This window comes from Peromyscus maniculatus, chromosome 1, assembly GCF_049852395.1.
Source record: "Peromyscus maniculatus bairdii isolate BWxNUB_F1_BW_parent chromosome 1, HU_Pman_BW_mat_3.1, whole genome shotgun sequence".
In the NCBI taxonomy this organism is placed as follows: domain Eukaryota; kingdom Metazoa; phylum Chordata; class Mammalia; order Rodentia; family Cricetidae; genus Peromyscus; species Peromyscus maniculatus.
In genome coordinates this window covers 176,260,204-176,280,194 of record NC_134852.1, presented here as the reverse complement: position 1 = coordinate 176,280,194, position 19,991 = coordinate 176,260,204, and the positions used below count along the sequence as shown (strand labels likewise).

At 49.0% G+C, this 19,991-nt stretch overlaps 1 protein-coding gene across 1 annotated transcript; it reads left to right on the top strand.

Moving 5' to 3' along the window:
* Positions 1-279: 279 nt before the first annotated feature.
* On the top strand, positions 280-19,761 carry Fxn (frataxin). The gene is made up of 5 exons (XM_042262056.2): positions 280-488; positions 3,396-3,493; positions 5,949-6,069; positions 12,821-12,918; positions 17,730-19,761. Exons 1-5 carry the CDS (start codon positions 327-329, stop codon positions 17,878-17,880), a joined length of 630 nt encoding a protein of 209 aa, XP_042117990.2. The 5' UTR covers positions 280-326; the 3' UTR covers positions 17,881-19,761.
* Positions 19,762-19,991: the final 230 nt, after the last annotated feature.

Genomic DNA, 19,991 nt, shown 5'->3' with positions numbered 1-19,991 from the left:
TTAGAACTAAGTTTTTTGAAAGCAAGACTATCTTATTCATCAGCGTATCTTCAGAATCGCCCACTGGCACTCGTCAGTGAATAAACTCGCGGAGGTCAGTGTTTACATATTCTTGTTGCCCAAGAGAGATGCGTTGCAGGTTTGGCACAGAGCCGGCCCTGGGTGCTGGTTAAAAGTACTGCACGGTGCAGTGCTGGGCAGGTCCACCTCCTCACAGCGGCCCTGCGCGCAGGAGCCCGCCCGCGGCGCTGGCAGGGCACGGCCACCAGGGGGCGCGCCACCGAGTCCCCGCGCGGGAGGGCGGAGCGGCCGCAGAGCCGAGCGGTATGTGGGCGCTCGGACGCCGCGCCGCCGTGGGTCTGCTGCCACGGACGGCGTCTGGGGCCTCGGCCTCGGTCGGGATCCCGCGCGGGAGGGAGCCGATCGGAGCGTGCGGCCACCGAGGCCTGCAGGTCACAACCAGCGCGGCCTCCGCCGGCCGCCACTCGGTGAGTACGCGCGCTGCGGGCTCACACTCCCGAGCGCAGGCCGCGCCCGCCCCTAGGCTCGGGGACGCGCGGTGCGCGCATGCGCCGGGCTGCCCTGGGCGGGCGCGCGTTTGCGCGGGCTTCGGTCCTCGGGTGGGAAGGTGGCTGTGGGGATGCGTGCCCTCGGGGATCTGTGCAGTGCTGAAGCTGGTCGGTTCCTTTCCGAAGTTTCTGTAGTTAACACACGTGTGTAGCCAGGCGCGTTTACGACTGCGTGTCCTCCGAGGGTAGCACGCAGAATCGTGGAAGCCTGGGCTTCGGTGGATCGGTTCCCCTTTTCGTGACGTGGGACCAGCGGGGCTTGTGGAGAAGCTTGGAGTACGGTTTTGTTGTTTGTCTCACTCTGTAGCCCTGGCTAGCCTAGAATTGGCTGTGTCCCCCAAGCTGGCTTCATACTTGCGATCCTCCTGCCTCCTCTCGACTGCGGGGATCACAGGTCTACCAGCAGGACCCTAGACTCCAGCTTTTGGGAAAAGACGGGACCTCGGTTCCACGTGCTGACTCCGCGGCTCTGAAGAGCCCTGTGACCTTGGGGGATCCTAGCTCTCTGGGGGCAGGGCTTGCCTTTCGGTACCGGGGAGATTTAAAGGGTAACGCCCACTTTGCGGTTTTGGCGGGAGAGTTAAACTGTTCACAAAGGCCTTAGCACTTCAGATAAGTGCTGGGTTCCTTGAAGATGCAAAGAACAGAATCTGTTTCTCCATGGCTTGAAAAGAGAGCGGCCAAAGCAGTGAGGTTAAGGAAGGCTTCCCAGAGAGGGACGTGATAGATGCCAGAGGAGGGGGCTGGGGGAGCATTCCAGGAAAAGAAGCGCTGTGGAAAAGGTGGAGGCTGCGGGCTAGCACTGTCTGCAGATTCAAACCCAGCCTGGGATACATGAGATCCTGTCTTTAAAAAGATTAAAAACAAAACAGGGCTAGCCGTGTCGCTCAGTGGTGAGGTAGTCACTTAGCGTTCGTTCTGGGTTCATTTCTTAATGAAAGAGAATTTTAAAACAAAGCAAGTAGAAGTGGGACGTATGAGAGAGACAGCTAGAATTTGAAGAGCAGGAGCCCGGGACACCACACCACCCCCACCCCCACCCCCACCCCGACCTCCTACCCCCACCCCCCACCCCCTGCCCTGATTTCTCAAACGCTTTCCCGGATGTTTTCAGCCCTGTTCTGCTTCCCAGCCATGTAATTCTTCCCCTGCCTGGTCCCTGACCGCTGGGCTCCAATTCCAACTGTGCACGTTGGATCTCTCCATCTTTGTGAGCCTGAGCAACTTCCTCTTTGGCGTCTCAGGTTCCTCTCTTGTAAAATACAAGTCCAGTCCACCTTTATCCTCAGTTTCTGTTCTCACTGACTCACTAACACTCCTTGTCCCCAGTTGTCTACCTTGGTGCTCTTGCAGTCATTTTGAAGGCTGCAGAGTGACGAAATGCTCTAGACCCATGGAGGGTGTTCCCAGCGGTGGCCCAACAAGGGCCTTGTTCCGCTTGCTTCCACCGTCTCGGTGTGAGCAAATGTTCAGTCTGTTCAGTGACGTGTGTTCTCACATTTCTGTACTTCTTGGTGATGTTTGAAAGTGGTCCCCAGCCTAGAGCCACAGTGAACAGAGTGAGACTGTGACATCCCCTACAAAGAAACTGTATGTCAGATATGTATGCTTCACTCCAGCATGAGTTATAAGTCTATTGCTTCAAGTTCAATATTAATGAATCAATAATATATTAAATAAAGTGTCCTTAAACAGAAACACAGACCAAACAAGATTATGCATCAACCATTTGATGGTTGTGACCCGGAGACTTGCAGGGACTCAACCTGTGTCCCCTAGGAACAAGTGCAGCAACTTTATAGGACCACCCCCTCTTGACGACGACGATGATGGAGTAGGGCTGGAGAGATGGCTCAGCAGTTAAGGACACTTGCTCTTCTTAGAGAGGACCTGCGTTTGATTCCCAGCACCCATAAAAGGCAGCTTACAACCTTCTCAACTCCAGTGAGAGGAGATGAGATGCCCCCTTCTCCCTCCAAGAGCACCTGCACACACGTGTACACCACAGTCGCTGCCTGCTCAAGAGCAGTAACTATCTCGGACCCTCTGCATGGCAACCAGAGTAGCATTTTGAAGCAGTAATTCTCATCTTGAAAACTTCTTGCCTTACCAGAATGAAGTCCTGATGATTGCTTCATGGGCCCTGTGGCCACCTCAGCCTCACCCCATCACTTCTCTACACACACACACACACACACACACACACACACACACACACACCCCTGCCACCTCAGCTAAAACTATACCACTTTTCTCTGGCTCTGCATTCAATCTCATCTGGTCATAATCAACACACATGCCTTTGCCCAGTGCCCACCAGTTCAAGACTAAGAAAAAAATCAACAGGTCACATCCTGCTGGTAGGATCCGTCAGACGCAGCCCGTCAGCTCTTGTTTGGACTTCAGCAGAATTCTGCCTCTTGCTATTTTTTGATGCTTTTTTTTTTAAGTCAAATTCTAGGGGTACTGGGGAGCCACCAGGTCTCCTGAACAGCTTGCAGCGGCTGCAACGCCATGGACAGATGTTCTGTCTGGTTCCACACAGCCGTGGCCACTCGAGGTGCAGCCGGCACAGCTGAGGACCAGATTCTGTCTTATCTCAGTACCTTCAGGGAGCTCCCCGTGTCTCAAGACTGTCCTATCAGATAACACGGGCTTAGCAGAGAGACTGTGAGAAAAACACGAGTGGGTGATGGGGGGCAAATCCTAAGACAGATGCTGTCATGGGCTACTGGTGGATCTCGAAGTGCCAGGCTGTGAATCCTGTATTGCTGGATCGGAATAGACTAAGATGTGGTCACTGATGTCCTTAACTTTGGCTTTTAGAGTCTGAGCCTCCGCTACCTCGATCAGATTCTGAACATCAAGAAGCAGAGTGTCTGTGTGGTACATCTGAGGAACTCGGGAACTTTGGACAACTCAAGGTGAGATGAAGACACCTTCCACCTCGGGCATCTCTCCCTCTCCCTGGCTTCCCATGGAGAGACTGTTTTCTCCCTGGGAACAACGCTTAGTGACATCATTCGTATCACTAAGCATCTGCCATGTTACTTTTAGTGACTAGTGTTTCTGTGTGGATACCCCAGACTCCCTTTAGTTCATCCCTAATGTTGGATATTTATTTTTTTCCCAGAGTTTTGTGATTTCTCCAGCATGGTAATGGGGAGATATCATAGCTGTTATTGCACAAGAAATTACAGATGAAAGCAACAGTATGCAGAGTCAGTGGCCTGCAGGCCTTGCCAGACAGGGCACCCTATCAGAGAGGCATTCCTCTGGTGGGTTGACATCCGAGTTATCAATTGCTATGAGCTGTATTTGCATCCTGGCCTGCAGTAGTTTGTGACAATGGCTCCTGGCAGAAGGTCTCATAACCGACGTGTACCCTTACTGGGGCACAGAAGCCCACAGAAGGAAGATTGTTGCAGCAGTCTATTCTTTCCGTTTGCTTTTGGGGATGGAACGCAGGCCAGTAGGAATGGTACATTCAGATCTAGCTCTGAGCCACTCCCAATGCAGCAATAGTTTATTGTCATAATCAGATGCAATCGAAGTCATCAGAGGTGTTAGCATTCATAGGTTCCTACAGCTGTCACCACTACCTAATTCCGGGAAATGTCCCCTACTCCAGACTCTGCCCTTCATTTGTCATAGGGTTCCTCTGCTGCAGAACCGACTAATCAACTCGTCTCTATGGGTTCATAGCAACCTGCAAGGAGTTGGGGATTTTTGTTTTGTTTTGTTTTGTTGGTTTGTTTTAGACTGCGTTTCTCTGTATAGCCCAGGCTAGTCTTGAACTCACAGTCTTCCTGCCTCAGCTTCAGGAGTGTGTGGAAAGCCCTGCTTGCCCCTCATTCTGTCTTTCATGACATAATCTCTTTTTTAGTTTGTTTATTTTTGTTGTTTTTCAAGACAGCATTTCTCTGTGTAGCCTTGGCTGTCCTAGAACTCACAGAGATCTGCCTGCCTCTGCCTCCTGGATGCTGGGACTAAAGGCGTGTGCCATTTTTTAATCTTCATTTTAAAAACATTAACAAAGTTCATTATCTTTTCACATGCTCACTGGCCATTTGGATATCTTTTATGAAATCTGTACATGTGTTTTAACCCATTTTTTCTGTTGGGTATTCTTTTTATTGATTTGTATTCTGGACGGGTCTAGTTTCATATACGTGCAATACAAGCATTTTTCCCCCACGTCTGTCTTGCCCAACAAAAAATTTAGTAACAAGGGCAATGAAAATAGCAGCCTCAGTGTTCAGCGGAAGTAGACGTGTAAAATAAAGAAAATATGATGAACTAGACACAGTAGTACACACCTGTAATCGCAGCTGCTTGGAAAGCTGAGGCAGGAGGATCATAAATCCCAGGCCAACTACCTAGGAGGACCTTGTCTCAAAGAAAAACAAACAAGGCACCTCATTTTTATATTTTCAAAAATTCCAGATAGTCTAAGAGAACACAGAAAAGACTTACAGGGCAGGTACGGCAGTCGCCTCTGGGGATGGTAGTCAATTGGAAAATGGGCTACTTCTCCCACAGCTGCTTTTTATCAACCTGAAGTCTTTGCTCTGTACACGCTAGAGATTTCCCATCAATTTAAAAATGTGAATGAGTGGTGGTGGCGCATGCCTTTAGTGGCGCATGCCTTTAATCCCAGCCCTCAGGAGGCAGAGCCAGGCGGATCTCTGTGAGTTCGAGGCCAGCCTGGGCTACAGAGTGAGTTCCAGGAAAGGTGCAAAGCTACACAGAGAAACCCTGTCTCAAAAAACAACAACAAAAAAAAAAAAAAAAAAATGTGAACAAGGGCCTAGAGAGATGGCTCAGCAGTTAAGAGCACTGGCTGCTCATGCAGAAGACCCAGGTTCAGTTCTCAGCAGCCATGTGGCAGCTCACAACTGTCTGTAACTCCACTTCCAGGGGATCTGGCACCCTCACACAGACTTACATGCAGGCAAAACACCATGCAGGTAAAATAAAAATAAACAAATCATTAAAAAAAAAATACACCCAATCCTCAGTTAAAAAATAAATAATAAAAATATAAATGAAAAGTAAACGAATGAGAAAAGCTAGGTGCGGTGGTTCACGACTGTGATGTCAACACTCACGAGGCTGAGGCGAGCCCAAGTGTTGCCCAGCAATTGAAGCCTATCAGGTACTAACCGGAAAAGAGGCTCAGAGAAGCAAGACAGAGCAGGGCTGTCCTGAGCCCTAGTGTTTTGGGTCTCACTCACCACTCCGTGTTGCTAGCTGGTTACTTCTGCTGGAAGGCATTTTGTGTGTGTGTGTGTGTGTGTGTGTGTGTGTGTGTGTGTGTGTGTTTATTGTGATTGTGCAGTTGGTGACAATACTCTGGTGGGTCTCTTCCTCCTGCAGCTCTCTAGACGAGACAGCTTATGAAAGACTTGCGGAGGAGACGCTGGACGCCCTGGCAGAGTTCTTTGAAGACTTGGCAGACAAACCCTATACCCTGGAGGACTACGATGTCTCCTTTGGGGTACCTTTGGCTTTTTGTTTTTGTTTTTGTTTCCTCCTAAAAAGCTGTAACTTAGATGGGCGGTGGTGGCTCACGCCTTTGATCCCAGCACTCAGGAGGCAGAGGCAAGTCAGATCTCTGAGTTTGAGGCCAGCCTGGTCTACAGAGTGAGTCCCAGGACAGCCTGGGCTACACAGAAAAACCCCGCCTGGAGGTGTAGTTCGGTTGGTAGAGTGCTTGCCTAGCATACACAAAGCCTGGCTTCAGTCCCTAGCTGGAATACAAGTGAGCATAGGAGCACATCCCTGTAATCCTAGCACTCAGGAGGTAGAGGCAGGAGGATTAAGAAATTCAAGGTCTTCCCCAGCACATCGCAAGGTTGAAGGGAGCCCAGACTACGTGTGACCCTGTCTCAAAAAAAGAAAAACTAAACAAACAACAAGAAAACGAATGTCATATATGCACAATAAAACTAAAACAAGAGAATGCCCTCCAGGCAGGCAAGGTGGCACACAGCTGTAACTCTACACCCTAGAGTAGATGCAGGAGGATCACTGAGTGTTCAAGGCTAGCTTGGTCTACACAGTGAGGTCCAGACCAGCCGGGACTACAGAGTGATACTCAGTCTTAAAGACCAGGGGGACTGGTGGAGGGCTCAGTGGGTAAAGCCACTGCCCCCCAAACCTTATAACCTCCGTTGAATTCTTAGAGCCCGCATACGGGTGGAAGAAGAAACAGACTCCATACCCTGCCTTGCGAGTGGACCTACTCCACATATACACACATTCAGAATAATAATAAGTAAACTTTAAAAACAGTAATAATACAGATTTTTAAAAAAAATAGCCTCCAGCAGACATAACCGTCTAGCAGCATAGATTGTGGTTGGAGCATAAAGCTAGAATTCATGTGACAGCCCAGCTCTGCCTGTGACTTTGGGGGAGTCACTCTGCTGCCTCCGTGAGTCTCTTCTGTTTAAAAACAGATTCCCTGGGGTGGGTAGTGAAGGGAAGAGCCCTTTACCCACCATAGGTGAAGCCCTGGCTTCAATCTCTAGTATTGAAGAATATGAGTTCCAGGATCCAACCTGTGGACAATTGTCCAAGCGGTTCAAACTCCATGTGTGGGCCCTCTGCTTGCTTCTTTCTACTGTAAGAAGAAGCCTGTCCTGAGGGGTTTGTTGTTTTGTTTTGGTTTTGTTTTTTTTTGTTTTGTTTTAATTTATTTATTTTATTTTATGTGCAGTGGTGTTTGGCATGCATGTGTGTCTGAGGGTGTCAGGTCCCCTGGAACTGGAGTTACAGACAGTCGTGAGCTGCCCTGTGGGTGCTAGGAATTGAACCCAGGTCCTCTGGAAGATCAGTCAGTGCTCTTAACCATTGAGCCATCTCAATAGAAATAAATTTTCTATTTATTAAAATAGAAAAGGGGAAATGTGGTGATATTTTATTTGTACTGAAATGTTATTTTAATTTTATGTTAATAAATAAAGTTGCCCTGGGGTCAGAGCTATTAGAGCCATAGTAAGAGCGTGGTGGTTAGAAGAGCTAGGTAGATTTCTGTGTGTTCAGGGATACAGCCAGTATTGGAGACATACGCCTTTAAGACCTGGAGGGCGGTACTTACAGGCAGTGATGAGGCAGTCATGTGGTTGGGTTTACAACCAATGAGAAGGCAGAACAGAAAGATTATTTAAACAGGGACACAGGAAGTACCTCGCTCTCTCGGGGAAGCTAGGAGCACTGCAGGAGGTAAGATTTTATCTCTGAGCTCTGACCTCTCGGCTTTTCTCTTTTACCTTGGCTCTGTGTTTCTTATTTTAATAATACGATTGGTTACATCTACACTTTGTTTTGTTTTTTGAGACAGGGTCTCTCTATGTAACCCTGGCTGTCCTGGAACTTGCCATGTAGACCAGGCTGGCCTTGAGTGATCCTCTAGAACTAAATGTGCACCCCCACACCCTGGCTCTCCTGGAATTCTGATGTGCAGCCCTGAATCCAACCCCTGGAAATTTTGATTTAATTAATGTGTAATGTGCTCTAGGCAAGGAGCTGGATTTACAGATTGTACCCGGTGATGGCTGAGAGCTTCTGAATTGGATGAGCATTACCCCAGCCACCACTGGAAGCTAGGGAAGTTTCCATGCTGGCCACCAGGTGGCAGACGAAGCAAGAGTCTGCTTAGGCCTTTATCTTTAGGAGAAAAATGTCTCCTCCTTTTCTTACCCATCACCCCTTCACTACCATCCCAGTCCAGGCAGAGAGGGTAATCCTTTTAACAACAATTATTAATTAATACCAGGAAATGTCATGAAGTGTGCCTTTTGTGAATTTTGGAGTAAATTGTAGGATTATGTAGTGCAGATGGTTGTCAAAATGATAAAGGGGAAATGGTTAAAAAAATACTTTCAAATTCATTATTTTTATTTCTTAATGAGAAGGGAAATGTATGTGAGGGTCCCTGCTCAACATGACCTCTCCCATGTGCCTGTTTCTGCCGATGACCAGGTGACAGCCATCTGCAGTTTTTGTTCCTGCAGGAGCAGGCCCAACTTCACTAGCACAAATCAGTGAGCCCGGCCCGCTGCGACTGGTTCTGCTCTGATTGGCTGGTGGGTGTGAGGGTCTCCTATTGGTCACTGTGCATTAGCAATTGCTCATTATTTTGTTTCTTTCCATTGTGGTTTGATGTGGACGCCCCACATAGACTCATGTGTTAAAGGCCAGGTTCCTAGCTGGTAGTGTCACTGAGAAGTGTGTAACACGAATCTTAAAACATCTTATTAATTAAAAAAAAAAAAAAAAAAAAAAAAACCTCAGTGCCAGCTATTGGGGTAAATTCTGAAAGAACAGAGAGACAGAACAAGCCACAGCTAACCTCACCTTGTCAACTTCTCAGCTGATCCTGTTTCCTCAAACTGAAAGCCTCTGAGTCCTCATCCTGAACAGATCTCAGCTGAACTGCTCTTAAAAGCCTAAAAGCTTAAAAGCCCCTAGTTACTGGCCCTCATGCCTTATATACCTTTCTGCTTCCTACCATCACTTCCTGAGATTAAAGATGTGTGTCTTTCCCAAGCAAAGACATGAGATCTCAAGTGCTGGGATTAAAGATGTGTGCCACCACACATGGTTCTGTTCCTAGTGTGGCCTTGAACTCACAGAGATCAGATCTCTGCCTCCAGAATGCTAGGATTAAAGGCATGTACCACCACCGTCTGGCCTCTATGTCTAATCTAATGACTGTCCTGTTCTGACCCCAGATAAGTTTATTAGGGTGCACAATATATTGGGGGACACAATAGATAACCACAGAGGTGATTGGATCATGAGGCCCCTGACCTAACTGAAGAATTATTTTGCTGATGGTTTTTTGACTAGGTGGCTGCCGAGGGGACAGTGGAGAGTATGGGAGGAGGTGGAGACTGGGGGTGTTGGAAGAAGTGGTTCACTGGAGTCTTGTCTTGGTGGACATGATTATCCCTGACCTCTTGCCTCTCTTTGCTTCCTGGCTGCCATGAGGAACAGCTCCCCCATCATACCCTTCTGCCTCTGTGGTGCTGTGCCGGACCACAGACCAGAGACAATGCAGCCAGACACCCCTAGACTGAAAACTCGGAAGCTGTTCAGGCATTCTGTTTTCTCAGATATTTGTCACAGCAGGGAAAGTGTGAGTAATACTGTCCCCGTCCCTGCACGTAAATGTGCCCACACTCCCAGATGGACTCACATTGGCTAAAGAATGGCAGTGGGCGCTGAGAACCTTCTCTGTGGAATCTACTTGCAGACACTTCTAAATGTCTCGAGGCCCCTGTTAAGAATATGTCCTTTGGAATAGTGAGAGCCCTGGGGAAAGACTAATTACAGCACCCGGGCTGGTAGAGGAGCCAAGCTTTGTGATCTCTGCCTTGGTAACCTTGCCCTTCACTTTGGCAGATAGTACCACAGACAGGGTCCCCTCGGTCGCTGTTTGTCCACTGACCCATTCATCCACAAATATAATAAGTACTTTTACGTCCATCCTGGGTTTCAGTGGAAACATATAGGTGCTGATGAGTCGCTTCTTCCCAGGGACTCAAAATAGGGGAGGTGGGGGCCAGGGGACAGCAGGGTCCTTCACACACAAGTCACGCTGAAGTAGTTCAAAGCATGAGAGGCTGCAGGCACTCTGCCAAGTGGAAAGCCCCAGATAACCTTCCCAGAGGCACTTGCACAGGTTCCGGAGCAAGAGGGGCCCACAGGGAAGATGCCAGAAGACAGCTAGAGCACTGTGGAGCTAGTTTTCCCCGTGTCTGGTTTCCGATGGGTTGTTTTGTTTTAGAACACATCAGTTTAATTGATTTGCACTATGGGATCCCTCCAAAGATTGGGGATCGGAAAGTAAATTGAGGGTGCAGTGGTTGAGTGGGCTGTCCCTGGTGGGATCACTTGTTATAGTAGTGACTAGGTACAGGTGTGGAGTCCTTGAGCAGAGTCCTTGAGGAGGCAGCCAGATGTTGAGAGCCGGCCAGAGTGATGCGACTGCTGCAGGGCCAGGGCTGGTTAGGAAGGAGAGTGGACTTGGGAGTCACATCTAGGGAGTTAGTCCGTCTTGGCATTTGCCCTGGACCACCAAGCCTCAGCATCTAGGGTGGAACACACAGGGGACATTTATCAACCACAGATAGGTAATTCAGAGGTGAGTGTGTGGTTCCACTGAGTCTCTTAGCCCATAGTGGGAAGCATGAAACTGTAGAGTTGGATGAAGAGCCCGGTGCTGAGGGGCCGCTGGGTTGGAGGGATTAGCACCCAATGTGCACAGTGTTGGGGGGGGAATTAACATTGAATGTATACAGTGGTTCAGTTTTCCCAGGTGGAGAGATTTCTGAATGGCCCCAGAGCAACAATGTGAATATACTCAATACTGCTGTACTGTGTACTTAGTTATAGGCAAATTTAATGTTGTTTTTTCCAAAGATAAAAAGAGAGAAACTACATAAACTAGCAGCTAAGAAGGAAGGTTCAGGAGGCCGAGGGAGTTGCCCATGACAGGAAGAACAGTGTCTTTGAGCCCAAGCAGCCCTGCATTTCAGATCACCTCTGCAGGTTGCTGATACTTTGTTTTGTGTTTTTGCTACCCTGAACCTCTTCTAAAATTGGGATAGTGATTCCTACCTTCACAGTTGGTCTAGTTGAAAACAGTTCCCATGCGTGTCCAAACACAGATCCTGGTCCACGCTAGGCTCTGAGTAAAGAGGAATCTGTGTCTACTGAGGGTCTTGCTGTGGTTATTAAAGCTGCATCCCCAACATCTCTATCAGGAACTTTTGTGTGTTTGGTTTGGGGTTTGGTTTGGTATGTCTTGGTTCTTTTTAGATAGTTTCGTGTTGCCCAACCTTGAACTTCTGATATTCTACTACCTGAGACCTGGGATTACAAAGCCTGATGCACCTCTGTATGTGGAAGTTTCTCTCCCGTATCTCAGAGAGAGAAAGAAATCACTGGTGCCCCCTCCCATACCTGTTAGTTACATTATTATCGGTCCCAGCCTCTAGCATTTATTTAAATGGCTGGCTGTGTTTGTAAGAGTCATCCCAAGACTCCTGTTTGGATGAGCACTCTGCAGAGCACAGAGCAAAGCATTGGTGCCCTAGGCTCCCACCTGCTTTCATTCAGGGTGTACTCACTGCCCAGTGCATTGTGTCATAGCCTGCCATTCTAAAGGGACTAAGGCTTGAGAGTGAAGGGCTCCTTTGTTGAGTGTTTTCAAATTTAAATGTTCGTTTATCGAACAAAAGTGGACTGGCCGGTCTTTTGAGAATGCAAGGCTTTTTAGGGGGAAATGAAGCCTGATGGAGTCCCTGAGCACTGGTTAGCTGCCTGGGAAGGGTCTGGATAATGCAGGTAGTCTGGGGCTGCCCCGCCTGCTCTTCTAAGGCAGACAAGGCAGAGCATTGATTACTTCTCGTGTCTTTTACATTTTGTTGTACAGCCTGCTGGCCTCAAACTCCCAGTGTCCCACCTCGGCCTCCCAAGCACTGACATCACAGGTTTTTGCCGCCACACCTGCCTTCTCTCTGTGTCTCCACAATGGACTTGTCAGGTCTGACACTTGGGCAGACACCTTTAGAGTTTAGCCTGTGTTTGTACATGTCCTGATGGGCAGTGAAGGGCAGAAAGCCAGGGCTCTGCTTTACCATTGCTGAGCTCCCAGGCAAGTCTTAACCTCTCTTCCACACAGGCAGAGAGAAAGCGGTGTGAGCTAGCTTCGAGCATTGTTATGCCTAATCCACTGTGGTGGCCGCAGAGATGGCTCAGTGGCTGCGAGCTTGCTACTCTAGTGTGAGAACCAGCCTTTGGGTCCCAGCACCCACATCACATCAGGTGGTTCACAGACACCTGGAACTCCAGCTGTAAGAGGTCCTGGGCACCTTTGGCCTCCAAGGGCATGAGTACACATGCAGTTGAATGGAAACACACGGACATAAGTAAAAGTAAACAGCTCTCCAGTCCACTCTCATCCGGACAGTCATGCCTTTACTTCACACATTCCTAGCTTCGAACACTCATTTTTGTTTGGTTTTGATCCCAAGAATTGAACAGAGGGCTTCCCAGCTCCCCATCACACACTGCCAGTACACTTCGTCCCCGGGTCCCTTTTTTTTTTATGGTGTGTGTTACATCCTTGGATACGTAAAAGGCGTTGAGATATGAACACGTATTTATATATATTTGTTCTTGTGCTAACTAATCTTGTTTATTTTCTTCACACTTTCTTCCATCCGACCCCCTAGGGCGGCGTGCTAACCGTTAAGCTGGGCGGGGATCTAGGGACCTACGTGATCAATAAGCAGACCCCAAACAAGCAAATCTGGCTATCGTCTCCCTCCAGGTACGTTCAGAAGTCCAAATCTGTAAGGGGTGCACTCAGCTGGAATGCCGTGTTGGGGACCATTTGAGAGGGCGTCCGTCACTGGCTTTGCCGTGGCTTTACAGCTGTGCGCCCCGGCAGAAAGGCTCGCTTCCGGTGTAACGTTTCTTCCCATTGAGAACTTGGTTGCTGTCCTCAGGCATGAGGCTATTGACAAGACCTGAAGCAAGGGGAACTTTTCAGAACCTGGCCCGGACAGTGTTTCTCTGTTAGGTCATTGCCTAGAAAAGAAAAATCACTGGCTTGCCTGTGGAAAAGATCCTTTTGCCAGGCATAGTGTTTCCTATCTATAGGCTCAGCACTCAGGAGGTGGAGGCCATAGTTCAGAGTGCCAGCCTTGCTACATAGCCAGTTCTAAGGCTCGGCTGGGCTATCATGGAAGACCCTGTCACGAAGGCAAATGGGCCAACCTTGTCTATATAGTGAGTTCCAGGCCAGCCAGGGCTATACACAACTTACTTTTGTTAGGTATGGCGGCACATACCTGGGGTAAAAGAATTAATTAATTAGAGAGCTACTTTGAAGGCTGGGATGTATATCTCAGTGATAGAATGCTTGTCTGGCAATCTATAAGCCCTGGATTAAATCCCAAAACAGAAGGGAAGGAGGGGGAAAGAGAGACACGCAGTTTTTATATTGTAGCATCTGAGAAACCTGCACTTTGTCCTCAAAGTCAGTTAACCTTTAACTCCCAGCCTGTTCTGAAGGTCTCGGTGATTCTGTTGGCAGAGTTGGGCTCAGACTCGGTGGCAGTGAGACAGTGATTTTTAGCAGCAGCTCCAGGACCCCCATCTTCCTGCCTGCCCCATGGATGTGCCTGCAGTTGAAGGCACATCGGGGTGCACTGCAGACAGCCTGGGCCTCAGAACTGAGAACTTACTGGGGCGCATACTGCTGCCACCGCCGCCGCAGTGGTCTGGGGCCGGCTGAGAGATGCTCACACAGATGCTCACACACATGCTCACACAGACCCTTCACACTGACCTTGCTGAGACTCAGCAGCACTACTAATGAAGACATTTTGAAGGCAAAGTGGGAAAAGCTCAGCCAGAACCAGTGTGGAATCTTCGAAAGCCTAATGGCATTGGCAGTTTTAAAATATTGAAAAAGGCCAGGCAGCAGCGGCGCACGCCTTTAATCTCAGCACTCGGGAGGCAGAGGCAGGCAGATCTCTGTGAGTTCAAGGCCAGCCTGGTCTATAGAGTGAGTCCCAGGACAGGCTCCAAAGCTACACAGAGAAACCCTGTCTCAAAATGTGTGTGTGTGTGTGTGTGTGTGTGTGTGTGTGTGTGTGTGTGTGTTAAAAAAAAAAAAAAAGTACCAGGCTCAGGGGCACAGAACTTGCCTCACATGTGAGAGAAGACTCTGGGTTGGATTCCCAGCACCACAACAAACACACACACAAACAAAAACTATATCAAGGAGGCTGGAGAGGTGGCTCAGTGGTTAAGAGCACTTAGGGCTACAGTTCGGATCCCGGCACCCACCAGGCAGCTCACATACAGCACGGGGGAGTTAATCTCGTACAGAGACCCAAGCAAACTCTGTTTAAAGCCCGCCGTTTATATGAGGGACTGGGAGGAGGACTCTCCTAAGTCACCCTTCATCACAGGTCTGCTTTAGGGAAGGAGGTATTTTTATTTCTGTGTCTGTGGGTGAGTGCCCATGCCCACAGCAGCCAGAAGAGGGAGTCGGGTCCCCTGGAGCTGAAGTCACAAGCCGTTGTAAACCAGCCCCCTGGAAGAGCAGTGGGTGTTCTGAACCACCGAGCCAGCTCTCCAGACCCCCAGAAGCCATGTCATATTTATCCAGAGTATCTTTCACAGGGCCATGATTATAATTTCCTATTTCAGAAGGAAACTTTCGAGGCCCTGAAGAGATAGTAGTATTTCCTGGCCACCTTGCTGTAGGGATCATAGGATGGGGTAGAGGAGCCCTGTGGGGAACACCTGGACCAAAGGACATTCTTAATGTGGCCGAGGTAGTTTGTATTGAGAGGTTTCTGTACTTTAAGCAAAAGCTCTACCCATTTAGTCATCCTTTTTTCTGTATTGTTGGCACATGTTTAAATTCCAACATTTGGTTGGCAGTATTAAAAGACTCCATACATTTATACCTACAAAAGATAGTTCACATCTCCTCCCTCTACCCCTAGGAAACTGTCTTCCCACCTCAGTCTTCTCTTGTTTTGTTTGTTTGTTTTTGTTTTTTTGAGACAGGGTTTCTCCGTGTAGCTTTGGAGCCTGTCCTGGAACTCACTCTGTAAACCAGGCTGGCCTCGAACTCATAGAGATCCACCTGCCTCTGCCTCGTGAGTGCTGGGATTAAAGGCGTGCGCCACCACCGCCCGGCTTCTCTTGGATTTTGTGGTGCTGGGGATCCAACAATGCCTCCCACATGCTAGGACTGGACAGGCCCTCTATCAATGAGATATCCCCACTTTTCTAGCCTGTCTTTGAAAGTTCTTCTTGAGTGTTCTAGGTGGACTTGGGTGTCCTGGATCGTGAACTCTCAGGGTTCTCTGTTACCTTCATCAGGGTACCCCCATATACCACCATTACTGTTGCTGTATCTACTCTGTTCTCCAGGCCATGAGGAGGCAGAATTTGAGACATGGTCTGGTACATGTGGAGTAACAAGTTATGACAAAATGACAGCTACAGATTTGTCCACAGTCCTGTGTGTTAGTCATTTTCACATTGCTACAACTGAATAATCAAGACAGGTTACTTATGGGGGCAAAGGTTTATTTATCTCATGGTTTTGGAAGCTCCAAGTCCAAGATTGAGGGGGTTTGAGGGACACTGGTTTGGCCCTTTATACAATGGCATGCCATGGTGAGAGCATGTTTAGGAGCGATGTTCCATCTTACAGTGGGAAACGGAGATTAGACGGGTCCCACATTCCTTTTGTGGGTACATCCCAGTCATCTAAGGAACTCCCCCCAAGTCACTCCTCTTAGAGGTGGCAGTATTAGGATAAAACCATTTCCCAAATTCTTCCTCCTCCTCGCCTGGAGAACAGAGTAGACACACCAACAGATAATGATGATAAGTGGGACACACTCGTGATGAATCTCTCCATTTCACAGATTTAATTTTTAAAAAAGAAAAGTACTTTGAGCTAGAAAATTATTGAGCATGCCGGTAATCCCAGGCAAGAAGACCAGGAGTTTGGGGTTATCCTTGGCTCCATAAGGAGTTCAAAGGCTACATGAGACCCTGTTGAAAGAAAGAAAGAAGGAAGCTTTGTTTGGTTTGGTTTTTGAGGCAGGGTCTTACCTTGTATCCATGACTGGCCTGGAACTGACTGTGTAGACCAGGCTGGCCTCTGTCTACCAAGTGCTGGGATTAGAGGCCTGCACCACCATGCCTGGTGAAGTTTTTAATAATAGCACAGGTGGTAGCCAAGGCTGGGAGAGGCAAGGGTAACTGGTTAGTAGGTACTGGGGCTTCTTTCAGGGCCATAGGGATGTTTTGGACCTAGACAGAGCTAGTAGTGACACAGTAGTGTAGGCTGGGTTCAGATCACGTGAGGGGTACCAAATGACCATTGTTTTCCAAACACTGCTGTAAGATAACAGGTGTCCCGAGGGGTAGGAGAGGTAAGAAATGAGGTGTGCTGCAGGGAGCTCACAGAGGACAGATTGCACAAGTGCCCTTAGGAAGGCACTAACTGAGGAAATCGGAAGGTCACCTCGCTGCAGGTCGCTGTAAAGTTGGCCAGTCTCTGCTGGCGAGCAGCTCTGTGGACTCTGTTAGCGCCCCACTGAAAAGACGGGCATTTGTTTCGGCTCACAGCCTCAGAGACTTTGGTCCCTGCTGCCTTTGGGCCTGTGGTGAGACAGACGTGGCAGGGGGTGTATGGTAGAAGGGGCTGCTCCCCTGGCAGCCGGCAGCAGAGCAGAATGGGACAGGCTCCGATCACACTGCCCGTGACCCAGCAAACCTCCACTAGACCCTACCCTATGCAGTTCCCACCACCTCCATAGAGTCAGGGCTGGCCACTAAGCTTTAATCATGGGCCCCAGTGGGATCTTTAAGACCCAGTCCAGCCAAATGTTGTAGTCGGACTTTTCTTTGGACTGCCAGCTCCCAAATAATGACATGGAGACTTCTTATTAAATATGAAAGCTTGGCATTAGCTTAGGCTTGTCCCAGCTCTCTCTTATAACTTAAATTAACCCATTTCTATTAGTCTACCTTCTGTCACGTGGCTCGTTACCTCTCCGTACTGTACCCCTGACTTGCTCCACGTCTTGCTGACAAATCCCGCCTCTTCCCAGAGTTCTTATCTCTGCCGGAAGTCCTGCCTGTCCTCTCCTGCCTAGCCATTGGCCATTCAGTTCTTTATTAAGCCAACCCAAAGGTGCCTTTCACACAGTGTGATCATATATCCCACAACAAAATGTGGTTGTTCTAATCCCAACCACAGGAATTGCTACAAGTTGAAGGCCAGCTTTGGCTATGTAAGTAAGGTCCAGGCCACCTGTATCCAGGTCCAAGACACAGAATAAGGCTATCTTCAAAGATAGATAGATAAGCCTGGTGGTGTACACGCTTTTAGTCTCAGCACTCGGGAGGCAGAGGCAGGTAGATCTCTGAGTTCAAGGCCAGCCTGGTCTACAGAGAGAGTTCCGGGACAGCCAGAGCTTCACAGAGAAGCCCTGTCTCAAAACAGAAAAAAAAGATAGATGGATTGATTTAGCCCTAACACTGGCTCTCCTGAAGAGGGTCCTCACTGACTTCACGTGCGTTTGTTTTGTTTGTCAGTGGCCCCAAGCGCTATGACTGGACGGGGAAGAACTGGGTGTATTCCCACGACGGCATGTCCCTGCATGAGCTGCTGGCCAGGGAGCTGACGGAAGCCTTCAACACCAAACTGGACTTGTCTTCCTTGGCCTATTCTGGAAAAGGCACCTGAGCACCTGCCAGATTCAAAGACATTAAACGGACCCCAGCCTTCTTCTGTGGCTGAGTGTCTGGTTTCCATGCCTGCTTCCGAGGACAGTCACACTGTGTGTGACAGCTCTGTGAAAAAAAGCGTGTTACCTCCCACCCTGTCCCCAGATCTGGCTCTTCATTTCTACAGAGGTTTGTTAGGATGGACGCGTTTCTCCCCGTGTGACCCCAGATCTCTTAGAATGTCTTACACCACACGTGCGCAATGAGAGCCTTGGGAGAAGGGCTCCGAGGGTGAAACAAGTTGTTCCCACTCCCCAGTTCTTTGAAGGATTTATTGTAAAAGCTTCATGAAGAGCCATAGGCCGACCTGCCATTGTGTCTGAAATGACATTGTAAGGAGTAGCTTCTAAATGTCACTCCAAGTGTGTGCACTTCAGAGCCTTTTAGCAGCTCCGTGTCAAAAGGGACCCTCTTAAAACACCCGTTTGTGCTTGGTGGCCTCTACTGGGCACCAGGACCTGTGCTCTGTGACCTGTACTGGGCACCAGGACCTGTGCTCTGTGACCTGTACTGGGCACTAGGACCTGTGCTCTGTGGCCTGTACTGGGCACCAGGACCTGTGCTCTGTGACCTGTACTGGGCACCAGGACCTGTGCTCTGTGACCTGTACTGGGCACTAGGACCTGTGCTCTGTGGCCTGTACTGGGCACCAGGACCTGTGCTCTGTGACCTATCCTGGGCACCCAGGACCTGGGTACTATTGTCTTTATGCTTTCATAGACGTGGGTCATTACAGAGTCAGCAGCTACAACGTGGACCTGAGATGTCCTTAAACATTGAAAACTGGGCTGGAGGGATCACTTAGTCCACAAGCACTTACCACACAAACACGAAGACTCAGGTTTGATCCTGGGAACCCACATTAAAAAACCAGGCATGGTTGTGTGAGTTTGTACTCCCGGCACTGGAGAAGCAGAGCTGAGAGGACCCGTGGGGCTTGCCGGCTGGCCTGCCTAGCTTCATCAGTGAACCCAGGGGCTCTGGGAGGGACACTATTCCAAAGCAAGGTGCGTGGCTTCGGTTGACCTCTGCCCTCTACACATGTGCACATGTACCACACAAATATACACATACACACAGATTCACACATGCTAAATAGTGCATGGATAACTACAGGCAAGGAGAGAAAAGACTACCATAACCCAAAGGACTAAACCATGTCGAGGAGCTGAGGGTGCATCCATGAGAGAGTTGCCTGGCTGACACAGAGCGCCCTGGCCCTCCACTTCCCGTCTATACAGTGAACCGGTAGAACTGATACCTGACATTCAGGGCCCCGCCAGGCATCCCACGAGGCTGTTTTGCTCCCACTAGGTTGGAGGGGGGATGGGCAGTGAGCAGGTATTTTTTTTAAGGCCTGCAGAAATGGTATTGTTTTTGCTACTGCTCTGGTAGACTTTCAGACAAACTCGAGCTAACAGCTGCCCCTTGTTCCCTGTGTGCTGAGTCCAGCACACCATTGCACCGTTTCAAGTTTTACAGGTCGCACTCTACATTCCAGAACAGCCCAACTGAGCGCGCTAAACTTGGGTTCTGGCATCTTCTGACGGAAGGAAAGTTAGCCTAGCATGAGAAAGGCCCTGAGTTCCATCCCCACACGACAAAGGGCTGGGAGATTTGTTAGTGGCAAGTCCATGCAAATGTACAGCAGAGGCTATGCGGGGTGAACTGAACACATTACGTCATAGAAAAACAATGGAGCAGTGTAAACAAAGGCTGAGTGGGTATTTAAGATATTTCCTTCTTCACAATTTTTTTTTCTTTTGGTCTGGTGGAAATTTTTGAGTGGGGTTAAGCCAGTGCTAGTGAGATAATAAATAGGACCATGTGTGGACATGCCTACGGGTGTATCCTTGTCTTCTAGTGAAAGTCTCAGTACCCCTTGCCTGCTTGAAACAGTGAGACCCCACCTGAGACTTAACGGAACTTCGAGTCTGCCCTGGCTGCTGTAGGAAGTTGGGGAGTCTGCTGTTACGGGTGCCTCGTGGACCATTCTTTGGGCTTCTTAACCTTCACTTTACATGTCTCTGACTGGCTTCCAAGGCAGCAGAGATCTCATTTCAGGGAGGA

Coding starts and splice junctions, on each gene's coding strand:
- Fxn (XM_042262056.2), top strand. CDS start 327: ATGTGGGCGCTCGGACGCCGCGCCGCCGTGGGTCTGCTGCCACGGACG. Junction 3,494..5,948: donor GGAACTTTGGACAACTCAAG/GTGAGATGAAGA, acceptor TTCCTCCTGCAG/CTCTCTAGACGAGACAGCTT. Junction 12,919..17,729: donor TGGCTATCGTCTCCCTCCAG/GTACGTTCAGAA, acceptor TTTGTTTGTCAG/TGGCCCCAAGCGCTATGACT.